At 48.1% G+C, this 25,770-nt stretch overlaps 1 protein-coding gene across 1 annotated transcript in view; it reads right to left on the reverse strand.

Annotated features, from left to right (window-relative positions):
- Positions 1-3,965: 3,965 nt before the first annotated feature.
- THAP4 (THAP domain containing 4) overlaps positions 3,966-25,770 on the reverse strand; it is a 23,528-nt gene continuing 1,723 nt past the window's right edge. The window contains exons 2-7 of the mRNA XM_009893094.1: positions 25,620-25,684; positions 24,326-25,482; positions 13,017-13,176; positions 10,003-10,112; positions 8,565-8,668; positions 3,966-4,297 (exon numbers count right to left, since the gene is read on the reverse strand). Of these exons, the coding sequence (XP_009891396.1) occupies positions 4,178-4,297; positions 8,565-8,668; positions 10,003-10,112; positions 13,017-13,176; positions 24,326-25,482; positions 25,620-25,684 (1,716 nt within the window). The 3' untranslated portion in view covers positions 3,966-4,177. The remainder of the gene's footprint in view (positions 4,298-8,564; positions 8,669-10,002; positions 10,113-13,016; positions 13,177-24,325; positions 25,483-25,619; positions 25,685-25,770) is intronic.

Consider the following 25,770-nt stretch of genomic DNA (forward strand, 5'->3'; position numbering starts at 1 on the left):
GGCCCCAGCCATCCCCGATGGCTCTTGCTGGAGAAGAATGTAGAAGACCACGGGGCAGCTCCAGGAGATGGCTGGGGAGAGAGATGGTGCTGGTTCTCAAACGCAGGCGCGTCACCCTTCAGGTCTGGGGCTGAAGCCCCGTGCCCCGCTTCGTGCGGTGATGGGCTGGGGCGCTGGGGCAGCGCGTTAAACCAACAGCCAAAGGCAAACGCGGTGGGGCCACCACAGCCTTTAGCTCGATTTCCACCCGAAGCATGTAGATGGCATGGGCCATCTATGCAATGGGTTCTTCTGGTTTTCCTTGAGCAAGAGCAAACAGCTGAGACGTTTCACTGGGAGAACAGATGCCACTAATAAGGCAGCAAATAAAATCCATGTGCAATGCTTTATGGTTCGGTTGTAATTAACTCCGCGCTGCCAAAAGAACTGAAGCCAGAGCTCCACATTAATTACACATTAATGTGAACGTTCATCCGCTCTCGGCTGGCAAGCCCTCTGGAGACCGGGGCTTTTATTTCACTTTTGCCTATGCCAAAACCACCGTGGCCCGCTGGGACCCGTGTGGAGCCAGCGCGCTGGGGCGGTTCCCGCTGCTCCTCCTAAAAGCTCAGCTGAAACCCAGCAGGGCTGAGCAGATCCGGGCAAGTTAACATCCATTTGTGACAGCAGGAGGAAGGAGGTAGGAGCACGAAAGGCTCCAGCCACTCGCCGGGAGCTGTGCCGGCACACACGTCCCATGCCCTGGGTCAAATTCAGCCAGATTAAGGTTTGTGGACCAAAATGCTTTTTCCTGGCAGCGCTGCGGAGCCTTTGCCGGGATCAGCCCATTGCTCCGGGTCCCTCTCAGGGGTGACCAGATGAATGTGTTCCATCAGAACATGAGGAAAAACTTCTGTATTTTGAGGGTGCTAGAGCACTGGCACAGGCTGCCCGGAGAGGCTGTGGAGTCTCCTTCTCTGGAGATGTTCAAAACCTGCCCGGACATGATCCTGTCTAACCTTCTCTAGGTGATCCTGCTCGGGCAGATGGACTAGGTGATCTCCACAGGTCTCTTCCAACTCCCATCATTCTGTGATTCTGTGACTCCGGTTCTGTGGGAGCCCCCTCTCCTGCCAGAGCTCGGTCCTCCCAGAAGCCATCGTGGTGCTGCCCAGGCATGGCTGGAGGCTGTCCTGAGCCAGCGAGGAGGAACCTCACTGCAGAGCAGGGAGGTCGCCCCCCTCCTCAGGTTCAAATGACCTGGCGAGGGAGGACACATGCCCTGGTCTGCCAGAGGAAGCGGGTCCCTCCCGCATCTTCCCCCTGCACCCCAAAGGCACCGTTTGGGCCCATTTCTCCAAGGAGTTCCTGTGAAGGATGTCTCCTTCCAAGGGTCTTTCCTGAAGCGATGCCTTTTGTCCGGTGGAGACAGAGCCCAGCACCGGCTGGGAGGAAGGGACTGACGGGGTTACAGCGCTGGTGGATACGGGGAGAGCAACAGACATCACCTACCTGGATGCTGTCCACAACACACTGGAGAGGCACAGATTTGATGGATGGACTATTTGGTAGATAAGAAACTGACTGGATGGTCATACTCAAAGAGTTGCAGTAAACAGCTCAATGTCTAAGTGGAGACTAGGGATGGGTGGCGTTCCTCAGGGGTCAGTACTGGGACTTTGTCAGTGGCATGGATGTTGGAGTGCACCTTCAGCAAGTTTGCCGATGACACCAATTTGTGTGGAGTGGTCGCCATGCTGGAGGGGAGGGATGCCATCCAGGGGGACCTGGACAGGCTGGAGAGGTGGGTCTGTGCCAACCTCACGAAGTTCAACGAGGCCAAGTGCAAGGTTCTGCATCCCCGCAGGGGTGAGCAAACCAGCGCAGAAGAAACCAGGCACGGTCACCCTCAGCATCCCCAGCACTGGTCCTGGAAATAGCAGCTCAGTGGCTTGGCTCCAAGCCTTGTCCCACGCCTCGGGCCAGTGGAGAACGATCAGATCTGGTCACGGCACCTGACTCTACCCACGACCAGGACAAGTTTTGGGGACAGAGGAAGGGTTTTGCACTGGCCGGCACAGCGAACAGGTACTGACGGTGGGTGATCTTTGGCAGACAGACCTGCCGCACCACTACCCGGACATCTGTTACCGATATCCAGCCATGTTTGTGTTCCTTCCCTCCACCGCCATCCATTATATATGTCCAGGATGGGTTAGTGGGGCTCGGTTACACGTGAGAAATTCCATCGAGGGGCTGGAATAGAATCAAAAAGCAGCAGATCAAAGCCTTTAAACACCGATCACCTGTCGAGGATTCATTACAGATTCAGACTTTTAATTGCTCCCAGGCCCTGGCGTGGGCTGACGCCGGGCACAGAGCGGCTGTTGTGGGGGGATGAGCTGACACCACCCTGCAATACAGCCACAGCGCCAGAGCAGGTTACGCTGTGCCGTAAGGAGGGGATTTTGCCAAAAGCCCTGTGAGGGTTGGATCTTCCTCTAGGCATCAGGAAGCTGCTCGCAAACGTCCTGCCTTTCCCTTTTCCCCTTCCTGGGCTGCATCCCTACGGGGACAGGGATGGAGGAAACCAGTAATGACCCTTCTCCTCCAGTTCCAACATCCACATCCCTCTGCACGAGTTCCTGAGCCCTACCCCACCCTCTCCCCCAGTTCCCAGGTCCGCATCCCTCCCTCTCCCCAGCTCTGCAGCAATGAGCTCAGAAGCAGAGCCAGGGGAGGCTGCGCGTGGTCCCCTGAGCCTGGCTCTTCCTCCCATGCCTTCCGTAGCCATGACAGATCATTGCTGGTCTCCAGCGGGTAGCGGAGTCGGCTGAGCCCATCGCTCCTGGCAGCTCCCGGCACTGCCAGCTCCTGCCTGGACACCTCCAGTGCTGCTGCTGGGGCTGGGTGTCCTTTCAGCTGCTGGCTGGACTTGAGTGTGGTGGCGGGACTTGAACGGTGTCATGGTCTCCAGGACCATGACAAGCTTCTGTGCTGCCATTTATTGGCCCCAGTTAGCTTTTTCAGCTTCAAATACAGGAGCTCGGGAATATAATGGTGGATTGTTTGCCTCCTTCTCTGCTTTTCCCGAGAATACTGTTGTAGCACGACATGCTGAAACCACCTACCTGAATCATTTTGCGCTTCCTGCAAATACACTGAGGACACCACCGCGAAGCTGAAAAGGAGGGTCAGGGAGCCACCAGAACAGATGTTTCCCAAACAGCAAAGGCTTTAAATCCCTTTTGCTAAGGCGGGTCTTGGGTGCCAAAGGAAGTCACGGGTGCAAACCAGACCTGTCGTGCCCTCACACACAGTTTCGACACAACGGTTGGCATCAGAAAGCTTGTGAGAAAGAAACGTCACCACCAAGGCCTTCCCTAGAGCCACACATTAACCACAGAAAACCTTTGGAGACAACAGATGGAGAAACGCAGCCATAACCATCTCTCCTACCCCTGCCGTAGACCAGAAGCAGCCCTAGGCCTTTGTCACCTTCACTGCCGAGGGACTCGGTGACGGATTTCACGAAGGCCACATCACAACTCCCAAGTTCGAAAAAAGAACCGCCAAAATCCATCCCTACTGTTTGCAGTGTGTCTTGCTGCCCGCTGTCCCACAGTTGTCACCCAAATTCTTGTGATATTCCGCACTGAAGCTAGGTAAGGTCTGGTCCTGACATCCAGTCCTTCCAAGTCGGCAGCACCAGGATGGGGTCCTCCGACAGTTCTCTCCATCCCACAGCAGGCAGGCATGACACATTAGGCAGGAGCTGGAGTTCTCAGGGTCTGACCCCATAGTGCAAATCCATTCCCGATCCTGCTGCTTCTGTGGCATTATTCAGGTTGCAGAGGAGCATTCAGGAGGTTGGATCCGCAACCCAACACCTACTAACAAACAAGCATCAAAAAGCCCCTCTGTAACCACTGCGGGAGCAGAGGGACGCGCAGACCACTCTGCAATCACGCCCAAAGACACAGCCATAAAAATAAAAGCTTTTTATTTTTTTTTTTTAATATACCATTACAGAAACATCTGAGTAACATTCTCAACAGGACGGGCAGCTCACGGCCCCGGGGGTGAGTGCCGGCAGCCAGCTCCGGGATCTGCCATGCTGTACTCCCGAGCTGCTGCTGCTCCCGGTGCATGATGCTCCGCTCCTCGCCCTCGGCGGGGAGACACGGCCCTCCCGGTGTCAGGGCGTCACCTTTTTGTAGGTAATGTGGAGGTGCTGAGTCATGGGCTGCGTAGTGGTTGCCATCGAGACAGTTTGTTCGAGTTTCCCATCGGAATTGAGCCTGAATTTTCTGGTAATCTAAAAAGTAGGGGAAGACAAGAAATAAGGAAATTAAGCAAACGGCATCCACAGGCTAAATTCCTTACTTGCACTTTCTACCTTCCCTTTGCCGTCCTTGTGTTTGTGTCAACACACCACAGATGGAAGGACATGCTCACTACAGCCATGCGAGTAAATGAGGAGAAGTTTTCTCTCCTAACAAAGGACCCCTTTCCAAAATACCAGCTCCCCGCCCCAAAACCATTATCCACAGAGCAGCGCAGTGTGCCGGCACTACTACTGACATCCCTCCATCACAAGAGCAGCTCCCAGCTGGTGGCTCAGGGAGATGCTCTGTGCTGGATGATGTCTCCAAGGCAGCCTTCAAAACCACTTGGGCTCTCTGCAGGTCACCATGCCGAGCCAGAGTAAGGTGTTGCAGGGGCTCCACAGGGGACGTCACCACCATTCCTCCACCTGGGCACGCTGCGAGTCCATCTGCACTGCACCAAACCTCAAAAGCAGCAATTTGGCGTTGCCCTCTGGAGCTGGACCACCTGGGACCCATGCAAGCAGACGCCTGAAGCCAGGCTTCAGCAGCTTCCAAACTGGAGGAGGCAGCGGCTAAGCATCCAGTGTCCAGCACAGGTTGTCGGTCTGCTCCTCGCTGTTACCAAAATAAAGGAGAGAAGTGGGACCATCTTTTTTGAACCTCAGCTCCTCTCCAAGAATAACACTCTGGAGGGTGTCACTCCAGCTGCCCAGCCCAGCATGAGAAGGGCCACGCAATCGTGTGGAGGACACTAGGGCACGGCAGGTCCCCGAGCAAGCGCTGCTGTACGGAGGCAGTTTGGCACTGACCCACGCATCCGGCCCTTTGGCCCTTCGCGCGATTTCAGCACAGGTTGGCTCCACATCATCCTAAAGAGCTGCTTATACTGCCCGGTGGCCACTTGCTACTTCCCGAGCCAAACACAATCCCAGGGGTGAACAGAAACATTCTTTGTAACGCATGACAGTGTTCCTCAAATACCCCAAGCAGGAAAAGGCAATTAAAAGGAATACAAAAGACACTCATCTTTAACAAGAAATTATCTCACAATGTCTGACCTTAGCTCAGGGTTTCTGAATGGCTCATCTTTTCCCCGACTGGACCACTGTAGGTCAGACAACGAAGTCTGAATGCCAGAAAGAGGAAATGAAATGAACTGTGCAAAGAAAGAAGAGGGGGATTGTCTCTGAAAAGTGAGCATCAGTTGAAGGCTGGCTGATGGTACCATGGGAGGGCAAGCTCCGTGTACAGCCAAGATGCACAAGATGCAAGTCGCAAGACTGCGACTTCCCACACAGGAGAAGAAACATGAAGCACCGGAAAAGGGCCATGGGAAACTGCTGAATTCAAGGTAAGAGACATCCACTGGTCTCCCCTTGTCCACAAATCCAGTCATTCCATCACAGAAGACAACCAGGTCAGCCAGGCACCGTTTATCCATGGCAAAACCACACTGACTGCGCCCAATCATCTTCTCCTTCGTATGTGCAGAAATGTCCAAGGGGCTGCAGTGAGGCTGACCAGCTTGTAGCTCTCCAGGCTGACATTCAGACGCTTTCTGAAGGTGGGCGACTCCCGTGCCATGGGTCTCCAGTCATCAGGAAACTCTGCTGATCTCCATTGCCTTTCGAAGATAACACAGCAGCCCTGCAGGTGCATCAGCCAGTTCCCTCAGTACCCACAAACTGCGAGGGCAGTCCTGAAGTCTAAAAATATTTGAAAATGTGCCTGTTCTCCAGATGCTCGCAGGGGGAATTGAGCAGAGTGTTTGGAAATAAATCCGGTCTAAGAGCACTCCTCTGCTTCCTGTAGAGCATTTCATATCTATACACACAGGGTGGGAGCTGAGAGCCGCTTAGGTTGGAAGGGACCTTGAAGATCATCTTGTTCCCCCCCCCTGCCATGGACAGGGACACCTCCCACCAGCCCAGGTTGCTCCAAGCCCCGTCCAACCGGGCCTTGAACACCTCCAGGGATGGGGCAGCCACAGCTTCTCGGGGCAACCTGCGCCAGGGGCTCACCACCCTCACAGTCAAGAATTTCTTCCTGATATCTCATCTAAATCTCCCCTCTTCCAGTTTAAAACTGTTCCCCCATGTCCTATGGCTCCACTCCCTGATCAGGAGTCCCTCCCCCGCTCTCCTGCAGCCCCTTTAGGGACTGGAAGGGGCTCTAAGGTCTCCCCAAAGCCTTCTCTTCTCCAGGCTGAACATCCCCACCTCTTTCAGCCTGTCCTCCCAGCAGAGGAGCTCCAGCCCTCGCAACTCCTCTGGCCCCACTCCAACAGCTCCGTGTCCTTCTGCTGTTGGGCCCCCCCGAGCTGGAGGCAGCACTGCAGGGGGGTCTCCCCAGAGCGCAGCAGAGGGGCACAATCCCCTCCCTCGCCCTGCTGGCCACGCTGCTGGGGATGCAGCCCAGGGTGTGGGAGGCTTTCTGGACTGCCAGCGCACATTGCTGGCTCATGTTGAACTTCTCATCAACCAACATCAACCAACACCACCACCTTCTCCTCAGGGCTGCTCTCAATCCATTCCCCACCCAGCCTGGATTTGTGCTTGGCATTGCCACAACCCACACGCAGGACTTTGCACTTGGCCTTGTTAAACTTCATGAAGTTGGCACAGTCCCACCTCTCCAGGTCCCTCTGGATGTCCCATCAGCATCGCCTCTAGCAGGGACTGCTCCTCTCTATCCACACAGGGAGCTCCCCACACCTCAGCACGGCCAAGCCAGCAAGCGCCTGCAACACAGCCCCAGCTCAGGGAACAGGTATTCCTGCCTGAACTATGGCTCCGCTGAGCCACAGCCATCCCGAATCACTTTTTCAGCAGAAATACAACATTATGGTGAAGTTTTCTCAAAATGAGCAACTAAAGCAGCAGCACAAGTGCCTGTCTCACAACACTTGTGGTCTCCATTTCCATGGGCAATTTACGCTGTTCGCCCTCTCCTCCTGCCAGTCTATCTGCTCACATTTCAGGCAGTGACGCTGACAGAGTGGTCCATTTTATTTAAATGTTTGTAATTAAGAGCTCCCCTGCCTCGGTGACATCTATAGTATTTAACAGCTTTGTTTCTCCTGCTATAGAAAGGAGGCAATACAGCTGCTCCTGGGAAAGGAGAAACCCAACAACTTAAAAAAAACGCATCCGAAGGCGGAGGAGTCGAGACTGCCTTTCCGGAGTTAGGACATTGTTTGTGTAGGCACATACAATTGTTGGCACGTTAGTGAATTTAGGGAGCACACTTGTGACACTGGCTGCATAAGCACAAACTTGTGCTCTCAGTTACCTATGGGTTGGTTTTATAGTGCATGAAAAAAGGTTCCAAAATTAAGCCTTAATTCCAGAGTAAGACCATATTGTATTTGCCCCAATCAAAGTAGTGTCTTCTCTCCTGAGAGCCACACCTCACTTGTCACCCTTCAACAATTGCAGTCCATCACTTGGTTCACATGTGAAAACAAAACAGGTGCAAGAATGTGCCAGTACCTGCTCTTTGTGCGAACTTGTTCAACCTCGCTGTCTTTCTCAGCTGCTAGTCCGCCGAGACAACTTCATAAGTGACAGCTAGAACTCCAGCGGTGACCTCAGTATGCCACACTAACTCCAGCAGTGCCATCTTACACACAGCTAGCTGTACCCCATCCAGCTGTGTCAACAACAAAACACCGCTACACAAAAAAGATAAAGTCAAAACCCAAGAAGCAGTCCACCAAAACTAGAGCTGACAGCACGCGTCAGCCCTGCCAAGCAGCCACGGATGGGAAGAGAGCCCACAGCACCTTGTGAACGTCCTGAAAAGCAAGCAAGATCTGCCAAAACCAAGGTGGAGACCACTCCTAAGATATCCTGATGAGGCCCAATACTGGACATACCTCATATGTGTACCCTCATACTGTAATTAATCCAGAAGAGAAGCATTAAGAAGTAACATCACTGCCGTGAAAGGGTATATAGACAAGACTTTCCTGTTCACTTTCCTAAGAAGCCGCTACCGGCCACTGCTGGAGACAGGATTCTGGGTTGGCTGGTCTGATTCAGCACATCAATGTTTATCTTAACGATCCTTCTGGGTCTTGTAATGTATGAAATAGCTTCTGTTTAGAAAGGATAAGTTAGGATGCCATGCAATATTTCCAAGAACTCCTGATGGCGATCTGTAATTAAAGTACATTAATCAACCTGTCCTCTCAGCTAGACACCTTCTGGGGCCAACAATACTATGTGAATCGCTCACAGCGTGTGCACTCACCTGCTCTACGTGGGGCTTCTTGGCAAAGGAGATCCTGGCTATGGAGTGAGAAGCTATAGAAAGCTCTTGTCCGTTCACCTCCCCTTCCTCCACCTCCACCAGGCCTAGTGAGAAGCAAGGTCATATATAATTAGGCTACAAAGGTTACTTAACGATGTCACAATTATTAGGCAATGTAACAGACCACCACTGTCCCTTAAGAACGGTTTTATTTGACCTAGCACATATTGACAACTGCAAATCCACACAACCTCAGACATATAATGCTGCTTAGAAAAATCTAGCAGACTTACTCATACCGTGTGGGATGAGTATCGCATTGCAACTGGCAGTTTTCCCTTCAGCACCTGCTCTGAGTTTTAGATGCAAATTTAAGCATCAAATGGGTTTTAACACACACTTATAATAATTTAGATGTGGTTCTCTCTCTCATTCATTCACTGCAAGGTGTGTAACAAGTACCAAGGCACTACATCCAGGCAGTAGGGAGATTCTCCTCGTTTAGGTGCTAAGACTAAAGACTGCACTGAGATTATTCTCCAGGATTGTTAAGGAACAGTAGGAGAGAAGCTCCCCTGCTCCGGGGCTGCGGAAGCTCTTGGTAGTGCCACAGCCCAGGCAGGGTCTCTAACAGGGAACCTGCTATATGGGTCACACCAAACGCTCCTGGATGGAGAGGCTGCAAAGGGGGTTTAAAACCACCGCAGCCCCACAGGCTCTACCTTGGCCCCACAGAATCAAATACGGCAAGTGTTGAGATTGGTAACAACAGTTTAAGTGGGATGTTAAATCTGACCCTGCTTAGGAGCAGCCGGCCAAGTATGACAGTAGAAGGAAGGTTCTAGACCCAGGAGCTCTTGAACCAAGGCATGCACCTCTCTGTTTCCACCACATGGTCAACTGTGGCCAACTCATGGGAGCACTGGGAATGGAGCATCTTATCTGTACACGCTCCCCCTGCCGTCCCACAAAAAAAGACTAGGACGTTATGAAGACATCAAGAATGTCACCTCCTATCATTAAGGCTCAGACTGCAATTCTCGTTACATAGGCAGGGGTTCTTTTGGTTTACAAAGCTACATCTGCAAATACCAACATATTATTTGAGGGAAGGACACCCCTCGAGTCTCCCGCATGAGCGGTATTTCAACTTGCAGTCCTTTCCTGTCACAGAAAGCTAGTAAGCCACATTGTCTGGGCAAAGCCACATAAGTCAGTCCTAGAAACTCAGTGCTTTTGACACAAGCTCATTTATTAATTTGTTTTCGCTGTAGCTTCAGCGCCAAAGAGCAGCATCACTACTCTTTGGCACTGAACCTACAGCGAAAACAAATTAAATGGAACTGTGAGAGGTGCAAAAATTTTCTGGAGAAGTCATGAAATGGCACAGCAGGGTAAGGACCTCCTCTTTTCCCCAGCATGGATATCAGGTGTGTACCTGTGTTCTGGGCACTGATGAAGGCCACCTTATTAGTGTCAGGTTTGAGGCGGATGAATCCACATTCTCGATGCATGGGCTTCCTGGTGTCCGGATGGAAGGCGTTGAACCTGAGGAGAAATCAGAATGCAAAAGCTGCTGTTTATTGCACTGCAAATACAGTGTTTGGCCTGGTATTGTCTCAGAGGAAACTGTATTTTATTTAACCGCATGATTGCCTGCAGTATTATTTGAAGAGTAAAAGACTGACAATGGACTGACAACGCTTCATGGTTGGGAGATGTAAACATGTAAAAATACAGTTACTTTACAGGCACAGCTATTTCTTAGAGCAGGAGTTAGTTACTTAAGTTCAAGCTTCATACTTTTCACAGCTCTTGTGTCCTTCTAAGACCTAGCTCTGAAACTCCCTTGGGAAGTCAGACATTTCACAGATGTTGAAGCCATACTCTGTCTCAAATACTTCCTTTTCTCAAATCAATACCTGGCATTACAGTATCATCTTTATTTAGCTTTTAAACCTGACGAGTTGAGGGTTTTTTTATATTACTTGGCTGCAGGCAGTAACAGAGCAGACTTATTTCTCCCACCACCCTCTTCAAAAAAAGCTCAGATTCATATTTATTCTTCATGAGACCTAAGAGTTTTACATTTGACCACCCATAATGTGGGTGATTACATACATCGAGCATGTTCATACATTACATTAGTGCTACAGCAATTCCTGAGTCTACACAGGTAACTGAATTAAAGAGCAGCTTAAACACAACAGCAAGCTAAGAATTTACATAGCGCAGTGGACTATCCTATTGGTGTTTCTTTATTTTGGACTAATCTCTTTCTTTTCATACTTTTTCATAGAATTTCCCACTCTGCACCCTTCTACGGGAAAAGAGGCAGAACCAACCTCGAAGCTGCTGCTAAATCTGCAACCCAGAACTCCCTCATGCGACGGTTTCTATACCTGCCTCTGTCATGCAGCTGGGATGTGCCTGCTGGAAACGGTGGCCGACACCAGTCCCCTTGGCCACCATGACCCATCCTGGGACTGGGGATATGCTGCATCATCAGCTGCCATCCCGATGGTAACATGGCAAGTGTGCAAGAAGAGCTTGAGCAAGGCGCTTGTCCAGGCACATGGTGTGTGGCAAGCTGCAACAATTATCTACTGAAGAAGCACTGAGAGCTGAAAAGCCCAAAGCAAGTGCTTCCTATGTGAAGTAAAATATAGTGACTCACACAGAGTCAACATTTCCTAGAAGACCAGCAGCACAAGGTGCAGCACATGGCACAAGAAACCCATGGGCTCCAAAGAGACAAAGCCCCTTCTCCCCCTCGAGCACACCTAAGGCATGCAGTTAGGGAGGAGTGTGAGTGCCTCGCAGCTGCTTCTGGCTCCCTAATGTCCTCTGAGTACAAATACACTAATTAGTCCTCCTGTTTGGCTTTGTCTCTGTACAAAGGATGTCTGTTTTTAACCATGTGGTTATAGGAAGAACCAGGAACTAGACTTCCATCAGCAATGCAGGGCTGCATCCCTGCTAAGGGCTGCCCGAGCATCTCAGCCTCTGTGCCCTGCAGCTGTGAAGCCAGGTACTCTACAGAGTCGTGCCTCACAGTGGGATCGTCTAGAATCGAAGGAGAAATGAACTTAAATCAGGCTTCTTTCCGTGCTTGGAGTATCCAAGAGACATAGGGACTGTCTCAGAACAGTCAAGTGGCACTGCTCCAGGACCCAGGGAGGCACAGCGTCTCTGTCCTCCAAGCCTGCTGCCTATTTTCCTGACGCTTCCCAGAGCTCAACAGGTCTGAGCTATAGATCTCCTCTGAACAAAAACAAACCCCAAAAAAGTGACTCAAATCAGTAACCGTTCAAAAGTTAGAGAGGGAGATGTAAACAGAGCAGGACTGTCAGAGCTTTGTTTCTTTTGGAAACTGGACTAAAAACTTCACATGCTGAGCTGGCAGCTCTGTCACAACGAACAGTGCACACCAGGAACAAGCGTTGGCATCTTGTAATTATTCTTTTCTCTGGTTTTCAAAGCAACAAACTTTCCAACTCACCCCTCCCAAACGAGTATTGGAGCAGCACTGATCAGCTAGCTAACGTGTCACTTCTCTTCCTCCAGATTTCTCTTTTATTTCTCTTCGAACAATTACCTGCAGCCAAAGCAGTTCAGCTGTCTGCCTCCTATCCCATGTAAGTTTGTTAAACACTTCAACTTTTCTCAGATTTTCACAGTGGTGAAGACAGAGGACCACAGTTTAAAATGAACACACACTTGGCAGCTATGCCACAGCGCCTTCATTTATTAGATCTGTAAGGGGGAGTTTCACAAAGCAGAATGACAGCAGTCATAATACTGTTACCTGAAGACATTTCTAATCGGAGAGCTACCGCCAGCAAGAAGAACGGTGGGGTTTTTTTCTGGCCATGAGGACAGTACATCTTTTGGCTAACGTGTGCACCCAGTGCACATCATGTTAAAGTGGAAGGATCACTGGTCTTTCAAAGGCAGGTACCGAATTTGCAGAAACAACAGTGATGTCCATGCTGGGGCCATTCTTGGTACCAGAAGTTACTCCACTATTGTAAGTTACAGTCACATTCGCAGCACCCTGAGTTACTTACTATGTAACCCTCACAAGAACTGTACACTGCACCACGGCCACAGTCCCGATCCTGCACACATGTGCTCCTGCATGAGTTCACAGGTACGAACTCACTTTTGAAAACCTTTGTAGAAGCGCACTGTACTCTGGGGCTAGCAAATCTTCAGTGATTGCAGGTGTACAGCCCTTGGTATGCTGCAACAGCATGCCAATTCATCACAAGTTTTAAAGGAAAATTAAAGTCAGACCACGCAGTTGCGTATCATTACAGCGCCTCATTTGGTAGGTGAGCACTCGTTTACTTTGCCACTGGAAAAGAAACACAACCAACAAATCTCACTGGAGCCATGCCTGATCTGATCCAAAAGCTGCTGCCAACACGGATAAAGCCCTAGACTTACGAGAAGTTGAGCATGGGCTGCCCCACATGAGAGATGTGCACTTCTTCTAGGTACTGGAAGGGCTTCATGGTAGGGAAGGTGCCGTCTCCTGGCGGGTCTGAGAGCCAGGTGCCCAGCATCCAGGACAGGGGCTCCATCACAGGATTCAGCTGAGGAGTCTCTGTGGAGGAAGAAGAAACAATGAAGAAAGAAAATTCACAGATCTGCTTACAGCTGGGTGGAGGTGAACACAAAACACCTCAGAAACAGTCCAACGCAGCAGCATCGCTTTTCTCTAGAGCAGCGTCAGCTCCATGGTGCAAGGGGAGACAGGGAACAAGGAACAGTCACAGAAAGTAGGTCTGTTTTCAAGCTTGCTCTTGGCCTTACGTAGAGCACTCTTTCGGGTGGTCCATTTCTGACTTAGGTCTCTGTAGCTTGATCTGAAGAGAAAGCTCCCTCCCATCTACACACAACGAAGGAGAAGACTGAAATCTCAGCATAAAGAATTATCACTACATGACAACTAAATCTCTAATGCTCTGGCCTGATTTTTCTCAAGCACTGAGTACATATTGTTCCCATTTGTTTCAGAGATGAAGGAAACGAGTCCTCACTTCAGAGGAAAAAGAAAATCAGGCTGCATACACATTCAAGATCAAAGTTTGGCTGTAATTTTTTTTTTTTTTTTTGAAGAGGTTAACAATGACCTGCACTTCTACAAAGAGACAAGAATCGTTCAGAAGTTGTTCTGCTTAGGTCTGGACTAAGGCTAAGTAAAATGTTTTAAAAAGACTAGGGTGCCTGCAAGTTAAAGCGTAAATGGAAGAAGAGAAAGCTTTGTCATTGCATTTATTAAGAAGCAACAAAGGTCTGTTTCACAAAGTTAAAACTTCTTTAGTGAATCATTTTAGAAGAGCTCTGATAAACAACAGTTTTCCATTTTGCTGTGATTACAGAGGGTGTGACCTGAGATAACAACTAAATCAGAGAAATGGAGACAGACAATTTAAAACCATGTGAACAGCAAAGCAGACCCGTTCCTAAGGTGTAAGCAGGGAAAGTGATACAGCACCAACGTGATCTCAGGAAAGACCAATACCAATAGAAACAAGGTGCCCTCTGCTCTAGGTTAGCTATGTTATGCAGACAAGTATGACTGAAGTATACTTAAAGCATGTCCTCCTCCCACTCACGAGATAAATGACTCATACTGGCAGGGTGGGAGTTGAAGGGGGTTGTTTTCCACACCTAGCGATATCGCCTAATACAAGAACAAGCTACCTGTCCTACCTAAAAGGCACAAACTTAGCTGCAGGGAGAAACTATGACCTGAAAAGGTGATACTGTGGGTAAAAATTTGCTTGATCTGTCCGAGTTTCACTTTGCTTAGTCCCAAACATCAGGCTAAAAAGACAAAGAGCGAGGACAAAGAATGATGAGTCCGTACCTGGAATGCCAAAGGAGAGGGAACAGAAACTTTCCCAGGTAAAAGAGAATTAACACCCGTGTTTTTCATTCTCCCACAGATAGCAGGTTTAGAAAGCCAGCGAGATGCTGCTAATTACTCTTCTTTCTCCTGAAGTATTTTACAAATGAAGCAAGATGAGAAAACATGAGAGCTCGCTATGAAATAGGTGATAAACATCTACAGCATCAGAGCCAGCCTTTGCAAAGACTGTCCTGCCAGCCTGTGCATTCACCACCAGCTTACCAAGGTGTTAAGAAGGGGTTCCTACAATCCTTACAGCAGTGTTAGTGTACCGGACAGTATTTCACTGTACTTAACCTTCCACCTGTACTGCGAGCAACCAAGCAACAGACCATTATTTTCTGGTGCAGCAAAGACCTTAACACAGTGATGATGAATAACAAAAGTCCAAAATTATTGCTACAAGAAACCCCATACTTCTACACTGCTTCTTAGGAACCAGTTCCCTTTCTGCTTTCGCGTTGAGAGCACGCAGTTTTGCCAGTAAGGAGAGTATTGCTACCCCATCCAACTGGTATTTGCCTTTCACTCGCTACTGCATGCACTGCATTTCTTTCCAGGCTTTTTTGCAGGCTCAAACTCCCACCGTGGAAGAGAAGAGCAAAGCTTTGGAAAGGCTAGACGGGACCGCAGCCTGGGCTGCTGCTGCCCTCTCCTGGGTCAGGAGGTGGCAACAAAACCTAGGAGCTGGATGCTTTCTGTTACCAGAGCGCTTGTAATAGGGCACTTCATTTCCTTCTGCTTACCAACCCCGCAGCATTTCAGGAAAAAGCATCAAAATGACAGATGAAAAAAAAAATATGGCGTTAGCTATTTCCACTCTTTAGACTCGGTTATAAACCAAGAGAAGCCAACCAACCGTTTCCAGCACTGACAGCTTGACGCCATTGCCTCGCTGCGCAGCGTCCAGCCTGGCTGGAGGTGCTTGACAGGGCAGGCTAGACTCGCTTCTAAAGAGCTGGACTTCCAGCCACCTGAAAAGTGAAGATGTAACTGTGAATCCTGAAGTCTACGGCATCTGGGTAAACAACACAGCCAACCGTCCACTACTACTTTGCCAAACTACCTGGATGGCAGCAAAGTCAATGTGAGTTTTTTAGTTCTTACGTTGCTTGGAAAAGCCAAGAGCAACAGAAGTGCTGGTGGGAATAAGGACCGGAGACTCAGTGAAGTGCAGAATAGTAAACACATCCTGATCACATCCTATGCAGTGCTCTTCTTACCTTCGGTACTGTTCTCTGACTAGTGAACTAAGTCCTTTTTTCTCCCTGGCAGCCTTCAGTGCAGAGGGCTGAGCTGAGCGACTGGAAAAGCAAGAGTGGGGAGGCAGACAGGAGAGAGGCTGATTGAGTCCATCAGAAAAGAAAAAAAAAAAAAAAGCAGTGATTTGAAAAGAAATTTACTTCTTAAGTTGTGGTTGGGGTGGGTAAATGCAAGACTATTGAGGCAACAAAAAGTAGAGTTTAAAGAAGAAAATAAATTTGTCTGCAGAGCTGCTTTGTTTCAAACAACAGGTTTATAGATGCAGTCACCATCAACAGGAATATCACTAATGAAGGAGCATGTACTTTCCTTTTTGAAGAACTAAACTCTTGGCGCATCACTTTTACAAACAACCTGCTACTATGGCTTAAAAAGTAAGCATGTGACGATATCGGGAGTACAAACTATGTCTGAGAACTTGCAGCACAAGAGACATTGGCCACCCTTCTCCATGTTTAAAGCTTCACACTCAGATGGGGTTCTCTTAATCCTGGTCTCTTGCGTCCACGTGCAGAGAAATGGAGACAGACAATTTAAAACCACGTGAACAGCAAAGCAGACCCGTTCCTAAGGTGTAAGCAGGGAAAGTGATACAGCACCAACGTGATCTCAGGAAAGACCAATACCAATAGAAACAAGGTGCCCTCTGCTCTAGGTTAGCTATGTTATGCAGACAAGTATGACTGAAGTATACTTAAAGCATGTCCTCCTCCCACTCACGAGATAAATGACTCATACTGGCAGGGTGGGAGTTGAAGGGGGTTGTTTTCCACACCTAGCGATATCGCCTAATACAAGAACAAGCTACCTGTCCTACCTAAAAGGCACAAACTTAGCTGCAGGGAGAAACTATGACCTGAAAAGGTGATACTGTGGGTAAAAATTTGCTTGATCTGTCCGAGTTTCACTTTGCTTAGTCCCAAACATCAGGCTAAAAAGACAAAGAGCGAGGACAAAGAATGATGAGTCCGTACCTGGAATGCCAAAGGAGAGGGAACAGAAACTTTCCCAGGTAAAAGACAAAAAGTTGTCATCAATGCACTGGAGGAACCTCCTGGACTGTACGTGCCCAGCTGTGTGGCCTTCCCAGCAGATATCTTCTTTCTCCTGAAGTATTTTACAAATGAAGCAAGATGAGAAAACATGAGAGCTCGCTATGAAATAGGTGATAAACATCTACAGCATCAGAGCCAGCCTTTGCAAAGACTGTCCTGCCAGCCTGTGCATTCACCACCAGCTTACCAAGGTGTTAAGAAGGGGTTCCTACAATCCTTACAGCAGTGTTAGTGTACCGGACAGTATTTCACTGTACTTAACCTTCCACCTGTACTGCGAGCAACCAAGCAACAGACCATTATTTTCTGGTGCAGCAAAGACCTTAACACAGTGATGATGAATAACAAAAGTCCAAAATTATTGCTACAAGAAACCCCATACTTCTACACTGCTTCTTAGGAACCAGTTTCCCTTTCTGCTTTCGCGTTGAGAGCACGCAGTTTTGCCAGTAAGGAGAGTATTGCTACCCCATCCAACTGGTATTTGCCTTTCACTCGCTACTGCATGCACTGCATTTCTTTCCAGGCTTTTTTGCAGGCTCAAACTCCCACCGTGGAAGAGAAGAGCAAAGCTTTGGAAAGGCTAGACGGGACCGCAGCCTGGGCTGCTGCTGCCCTCTCCTGGGTCAGGAGGTGGCAACAAAACCTAGGAGCTGGATGCTTTCTGTTACCAGAGCGCTTGTAATAGGGCACTTCATTTCCTTCTGCTTACCAACCCCGCAGCATTTCAGGAAAAAGCATCAAAATGACAGATGAAAAAAAAAATATGGTGTTAGCTATTTCCACTCTTTAGACTCGGTTATAAACCAAGAGAAGCCAACCAACCGTTTCCAGCACCGACAGCTTGACCCCATTGCCTCGCTGCGCAGCGTCCAGCCTGGCTGGAGGTGCTTGACAGGGCAGGCTAGACTCGCTTCTAAAGAGCTGGACTTCCAGCCACCTGAAAAGTGAAGATGTAACTGTGAATCCTGAAGTCTACGGCATCTGGGTAAACAACACAGCCAACCGTCCACTACTACTTTGCCAAACTACCTGGCAAAGTAGTAGTCAAAGTCATGGCAGCAAAGTCAATGTGAGTTTTTTAGTTCTTACGTTGCTTGGAAAAGCCAAGAGCAACAGAAGTGCTGGTGGGAATAAGGACCGGAGACTCAGTGAAGTGCAGAATAGTAAACACATCCTGATCACATCCTATGCAGTGCTCTTCTTACCTTCGGTACTGTTCTCTGACTAGTGAACTAAGTCCTTTTTTCTCCCTGGCAGCCTTCAGTGCAGAGGGCTGAGCTGAGCGACTGGAAAAGCAAGAGTGGGGAGGCAGACAGGAGAGAGGCTGATTGAGTCCATCAGAAAAGAAAAAAAAAAAAAGCAGTGATTTGAAAAGAAATTTACTTCTTAAGTTGTGGTTGGGGTGGGTAAATGCAAGACTATTGAGGCAACAAAAAGTAGAGTTTAAAGAAGAAAATAAATTTGTCTGCAGAGCTGCTTTGTTTCAAACAACAGGTTTATAGATGCAGTCACCATCAACAGGAATATCACTAATGAAGGAGCATGTACTTTCCTTTTTGAAGAACTAAACTCTTGGCGCATCACTTTTACAAACAACCTGCTACTATGGCTTAAAAAGTAAGCATGTGACGATATCGGGAGTACAAACTATGTCTGAGAACTTGCAGCACAAGAGACATTGGCCACCCTTCTCCATGTTTAAAGCTTCACACTCAGATGGGGTTCTCTTAATCCTGGTCTCTTGCGTCCACGTGCAGAGTTTCTCTTTTACCTAGTAACAAGGAAGCTCACACTACAGACTATTTCCTAACAAGAACATTCCTGGAGTTGCTTTTCCCTACCAGATGATACACTTTCTTGAAGCTGTTAGGGACCCAGCATCTTTGAGACCTCCGCTCCTCTACGAAATCCAACTGAAATCAGCCCCAATGCTCACAAGTTGCAACAGGAGGCAAAAACCACAGGCACGTAAGCAACCTGATCACCTCAAACTCTTTCCTCCAGGAAGCCACTCAGGCCAAAACTGCTGTGCCCAGATCCTGGGCACACGAGTCAGCTCCGTTTCACCATCTGACCCCACTTCATCCCTCTGAACTCATGGATGAACTGTTTCCACATCTTTCTCATTCACAGAGGGGTTAGAAGTCAAATCCCTCCCTGCACTGTAACAAAATCAGACTGTAACCGGCTGTCCACGCTTTGCAGCGGGAGACGGCATGCTCTCCCTGCCATTAGACAAACCAGACAAAGCGGCTGGACAACCCCCTCGGGCCATGTCTACACAGGCTTCAGCCAGCGTGGCTCTCAAGTGGGATCCCTGGCACAGAAAGCTACGCTGGCACACATTCCTACACAGCTTTATCAGTGAAACAAAAAACAAACTGACTCACACAGCAGTGCTTCTCAGTCTTCTCAGGGTCTACAGCAACAGCTGGGCAGCCTGCTGCGGTCCTTTCTTCCACCGAGTCGCTTACGGGATTTAAATCATCATCAAGGTTCTGGTAATTAAGGAGCGGCCTTGTTCAGCGCACTTTTTCCATATTTAAGTATAGAAGGTGGCTTTGTTCTCTGCTGCCCTTCCCTGAGTGTTGCACCCCTTTACGCGCTTTGCTGATGCTCCCCAAAAAGTAAACCAGTAAAGCATTCCCAGCACTGGCGTGCTCTGGCTCCATCTCTGCTCTAAAAAGGTGGGAATACAGTTATAGTCACGAATCCTCATCTTACGGCCTATCTTCATAATTAATTTCAGGACAAAGCACCAATGTGTTACTGCCTCTGTTTCTAACCTCTGCAGTAAAACGCGTCTGTAGTCACTGCCAGAGTTCTCCTGCACTACAAAATACACAGAAAACATTTTTAAAGTTATACACTGTTATGAGAAACTCGAGCATCCTACCTGAGCTTGCCTCAATATGTTTTACTTTCTCTCACATTTACCTTAGTTAGCGTTTTCCTTGCTTCCTAGTTACAAGCTGGTTTTCGTTGTGAGTCACTGCCGACTCACCGCAGAATTAAATGATTAATGCGCAAGCTGTGTAGGCTCTTAGGAAAAAAAACTAGAAAAAACAAGACTGAAAAAAACCAAAGCACCAGCAGAGCAAAAAGTCTTGTTTACCCCTTTTCCAGCCGCCTTTCTCTCCGAGAGAGCAGTGAAAGAGCCATGTCCCTGATCAACCACATCCCAAACTTGCCGCGTGTCAGGTCGGTGCCTGCATGCCAGCTGCTCCCATGCAGAGCATGAGGCAGCTCATCTCCCACCCGCTGCAGGGCAGCATGTGCTTGGGCCACAGGCGCTGCGAAGTCTCGCCTAGCCTCACTCGTGATGCCCTCTGCCACAGATTCAGCCCCACTCTTCACCTGTGTGCGCATATTGCTACTCCTTATCTCACTTCCAGCTTACTTTATAGCTCCCTTGTTCTTTGTAACACCCACTTTATTGACCAGCCTTCTACCCTGGCTGTTCCCATCCCAGACGAGACAGAAAAAAACAAAACCCAAAACCCATAAGCAGCACCTGCCATTCCAGAATGAAAGCATTTTTCTTCCAAAATCGTTATTCTACTTCGGAAATACAGGTATTATTTTCCAAAGAGAGTTGCCTGTAGGGAGCTGCTTCTGCAAAAGCAATTCCAGCAGTTTCCCTCGACAGACACGTCTCTCGCTCCACGTTAATGTGCAGCAGCCAGGTTAGCAGTGCCTGCCTTGGTGGAGGGAATTTTTCTGCCAGCACATCTCTGTGACCCATTACAATCGTTTCATTTCGAAGCTAAACCGCACAGAGACCTGACCCGCTGGGACAGATGAAAGCACAGCATCTCGCATCCTCACACAACCCCATTTCGCACTGCCACTGAGGAACATGATTTTGCTAATTGTTTTCTGCAACACAAACAAAAACCTGTTGCCACCTTGATGGGAAACACCACCTCAGGCCCCACAGACATCAGGACTCCATCTCGGCACAAAACCAGACATTTAATGTTCAACTCCTCCTGTGTGTCCCCAGACTTCAGCAACTATGCCTCATTCACATGTAAAAAGTATTATAAGCAATGACACTTCTATGTGGCTTTGTACAAATAGTGAAAAAAAAAAAAAAAAATCTAAGCTGGAAGGAAATACAATTTCGTATAGATTCTTAGCAAAATTCTAATCATTTTCCACATGGACTCATTTCACAAATTCTCCTGCCTTTAACATGACCTTCATGGGAACAGACATGGAGTTTGGAAGAAGCTCCACGCACACCCAGGCGGCTGAATTTTAACAGCTTTACCTCCCTGATAAATACAGCTACTTCAATGACATCGAATCATACCTGCATTTGCTCCACTGCCGGCCATAGTTTGCAGTTATTTTTCTATTGCTTGGTCTAGCTTTCTAACCCCCTTTGCTCACCAGAAAGTGTTTTGCGCAGGGTTGATAAGATGGCTATAAGGGAAGTGATCTCATGATTAGGTAAGACAGTTATGCCAGTGCCTGCTGGGAGATGTAGTTTCACAAAAGAAGCGACCTAGAGCATGTTAAGACGAGGTGATCTCGTGAAAGGAGCATCTCGGATCTCCTCTCTGTGCTAGCACCAAGGGAGTATGATGCAGCAGAGCTGCGAAACCTTCAAGCAGAATAAGATGGTCAGATGGTAGTTGTGTGCTGGAGGAGAGTGCTGTCAGAATAGTCTCCCCATCCTCAGGGCATTTGATCCATATTTGCTCGCTGGCTCTCTTTAATTTCTCCCAGTGCATCCTGTTGTTCTCCAGAAGATGCATCTAACCTCATTCTGCCTGGAGCACTGTGCCTAACCGTGCTCCTCTGCTGGAGTATTCCTCAACCTTTGGTCCACGGACCTCAGAAGCAGCCCATGAAACAGAAGGAAACATCTTCCCACCAAGCAAGTGAGCAAATTCGAAGTTTAGCATGGAAAAGTTCACCGTGGCAGCTGTGTGGGAAGCAGCCCAGGGTTTCTGCTAAAACCAGTTAGTCGATCCCCCTGTTGAGCCAGGTTGGGAAACACTGCTTGAGCGCACCGTGACGGTTCAAGCACGCTGTGAGCCAAACTCACCCAGACTGAGTCACCGAACCTCAAGCGTGGCTGGCAGGGACTGCGTGTGCAGCAGTTTTGCAGAAACCTGCTCTTTCCAACCAGTTGGAGTTTGGGTACAGCTAGCAGAAATTTACTTGTCTCACTGGAGGAAAATACCAGTTGACAACTAGTAGCAAAATGAAGATCTGCCTAATGGGGCGCGGGCCTAAAGCTCATTTTTCTGCTCGCAATTTTCTGGAAGCGGCTGAACGTCAGGCAGCAGCAAAGGGAGGTCCCGCCGCGCGTGGAGTTGGGATGCAGACACGTAACAACCTGTATGGTCAGTCCAGTCGGTTACTTTACTTACACTCCCCATTCCCAAGGCACTGCCTTTGGAAGAAAAAAATATGCAGGCTCAGGTTCACAGCTAATAACATCACCTCAACTACACATCAGATGATTTAGGACAACTAAAATGGAGCTACTAACACAGACTATAAGTATTATTAACTTAATTAGTTACCTGACTCTATTTTTTACACATACCAAAAAGTCTTTCTTTAATTCAGCTTTGTTTTACAGTAAAACTTAGTGCCTAGGCATAAACCAGACTCTGCCCAGCAGCAGCCAGCTGCACTTAATCAGGTATTTTGACTGCCATAAACTATTACCATGAACACATAAAAAGCAATGCAAGGCAGAAGAGCATGAAGATTAAGCTAAAAAGGGGGGAAGCCAGATAGTCACCAACAAAGCCTTTAAAAAAGTCACCAGCCAAAGGGTTCTGTAAGAACTTCCCATCACACCAAGCTACAATCCCCGAAACGGTTCATTTTCACATATTGATGTCCAGACGGCCAAACAGGTAACAAGTTGGTCAATTCATTAAAAAAAACATAATTACATTTTCCCTTAGAAAGTAGAATAAGTTCTTATAGATATAGAAGATATTCTCCATATATAATTCTCAAGTTCTGAAAGATGTATGTGTAAGAACATCCATCTCAGGAAAGAAAAGAAAAACCATAGTGCCTACTAGAATAAAGAAAAACATCCTTCAGGACACTCTTTTTGCAATTAGTATCTCAAGGTGTGCTAACAAAGCTAGACACCCCTTTTATATATATATATATATGAATGAATGACAATTATAGAACCCTAAAACTGTAATCACTTATTTTCTTTAGTTTGACACCAAACCAATACAAAAATACAGACCAGAAGGTACAAATAAGACTATGCTGATTTCCCATGGGGGAAAAGAATTTTTTTACCCCCTCCACCCAAAGCACGAGTTTTCCCACACTTTGGAAAATTAAAAACACATGGAAAAAGCAGCGTTGGGTATTGACCTTCAAGAATTTTGTCAGGATTTATTTTCTTGCACTTGAGTGAGGAAGTAGGCCATGCTATAACAGTCTGGAGAACATGTCTTTCTATGCCACCATCACACTTCTGACCATGTCTGATACTACATGGCTTTAGAAAAAGCTGTGAGGTTTCTTCTTTAGGAGGAGAAACCTCAGAATGGATGAGAAAATTACCATGAGGGGACACCTAACCATCCACAGGTGGCTTCTTCTTCAAGAAAGTCCCAAGTCATGCATCCTTCACAAGGCAACCCTGTGTCTTCTCAGCATCAAACATCATCAGATGTCCCCCCAAACTCTTCGCCCAAACTATATCATGCAACAAAAGTCATTGAGCAAAAGTTTTATCAGCAGTATATTAAAGCACTCTCTTGCAAAAGAGAGGGTTATGGCCTGCTTCAACTTCTCTGCAACCTTTTTACACGACCTCATCTCTCCCCGAGTTCCTCTGTGTTTTCAGGTGTTTCATTTTGTTTTGGTTTTTTTCAAATCGATAGAGAAGTCATTCTCCATCTCTCCCCACTTTATTGTCCATTTCCTGACTTCTTCTACCTTCCGAGGGAGGAAATGACCAAACCAAACACAGGCACTCAGTCACAAAAAGTGACCTCACTGTGTATCATGACATTGTCATATTTGATACCTACCACCTCACTTAGATTTCATATATCCTGAGTATTCAGTGCAGTATATGAAATCTAAGATCAGAAGTACTTCTTACATCACTGGAGAAGACGACAACAGCGTTCCCAGATACCTGCTACCCATGACAGCTCATTAATACACAAAAAAAATTCACAGGCACGCTCCAAAGGAAGACTATCAAGTAACAAACAAAAAAGTTGAAATAATCCAGGAAGGAAAAAAAAAAAAATTCATCAAGAGAGGTGTCTGCAACATCACGACCTAACTTCCCATTCCACGCCAGGAATCGCCTCTGAAACTCAGGATATAAGAAATAGCTTATGCGCCCAAAAACCCAATTCTTTCACCTCTATCTGTTGGTCTAATATACCTTTCTCATACCTTCTACCCACCACATCTTTACGACCTCTAACTTAAACAGCTTCTTATTGCTAAGAAAACGGGGAATTCTGCCTCAATGCAAGGCCGCTGGGAATACTGACCACAGTCCTGGGATAGCAGGCTGTTCAAGTAAGGGAAACTGATCCTCTTCAGCTCATCTAGCTTCTCCTTCAGCTTCCTGACTTGACTGTCAGAGCGACTGATCCTCTGCCTCAACAGTTTCAACTCTCCGTTCTTCTTTTCTACCTGCTCACGCAAGCAGCACACCTGACTTTTGCTCTGCCTGGAGGAGAAACAGTACGAGTGGAGGGAATCGATGAGTTTGCAAGCTCCCGAGGCTGACATGATGACCTCATTGATTGACATGGGGTTGGCATCCGTGTCACCCTTCCGCCCCACCACAGCCTCAGCGGCAGGCTGAGGGGTAAGGTCTGCTGGGGACGCCGACAAACCCTGGGAAGGTTTCTGAGGGGTCGCCGTGAGGGATGAAGTAGGGGAGCCCTCCGCTACAGCCTTATCATGTCCCATGAGATGGCTGCTGCAGCTTGGTTCCACGTCTCTCTTTGGCCTTTTCCTTTCTAGCTGCTCTTTTGGGAAAGACGGCCTCTCTCTGGCATGCTTAGAGGAAAAGCTGTAAGAATGCAGGGATCCGATGAACTTGCAAGCACCAGAGGCAGGAGGTGTAAAGTCGTCGACCGAGACGCCGCTTCTGTCTGCCACCCAGCTCCCTGTCCAGGTGGCTTTAGGACAGTCCTCCACAGAAGATCTCTCGGGCTTTTTCTGAGGTCCAGGCTTTGCAACCAAATTATCACCTAACGTCCTTCTCCGAGGGCCGTCCAGCTGACCACGGAGGTTCTCTTCCTCCTTGGACATTGATCCAATTTCTGCTTGCAAAGTCACCTCCTCCATCTCTTCCGCCCCTTGAATCACCATGAAGTCCTGGCCAGAAGACGAGGTCCTCTGAACTACCTCACAGCCTCCTTCCCTTGGGTCTTCTCCATCCTGCTGCGGCACCTTGCTCGCTATTTTTCTTCTGCTTCTGACATAATCCAGGTTGTCGTGTTTTTTCTCTGCAAGCTGGAAGATGGTGGGGACAGCAGTGGGCTTCAGCAACCGGTGCTGGTCTTCCAGCCGCTTCGAAAAACTGTCTTTGGTGAAATGCTCGCTGCAAAGAAACGAATACTTGGTGGGAGTCCAGTTGTCTCTCTGAACAGCTTTTAGCCACTGAATCAGACGCTTTGAATCCTTCAGAGGGAATCTGAAAAACAAACAGATAAAAAAACATTAAAAAATAAGCCGCATTTTGGAAAGCAGAAGGGTTTGCCCTCTTCGGTTTAGGAAATTCTTGTGAAAGCTGTATTTGAACAGGTTACGCTCGCTTGAGGATTCTTTCACTTTGGTCCGAAATGCTCGATATTTGGTCCCGCTGTCAGCGGCCCAATTTCACACACAGCATCGAACTAAAAAGAAAATTCAAAAAAAAGAAAAGCACCGTTTCCCATTTTCCATCAGCAACCCACCCGTCACTCACCGGCTCTCATCTACC

The sequence above is a fragment of the Charadrius vociferus genome, unplaced genomic scaffold (genome assembly GCF_000708025.1).
Source record: "Charadrius vociferus isolate BGI_N301 unplaced genomic scaffold, ASM70802v2 scaffold559, whole genome shotgun sequence".
NCBI lineage: Eukaryota > Metazoa > Chordata > Aves > Charadriiformes > Charadriidae > Charadrius > Charadrius vociferus.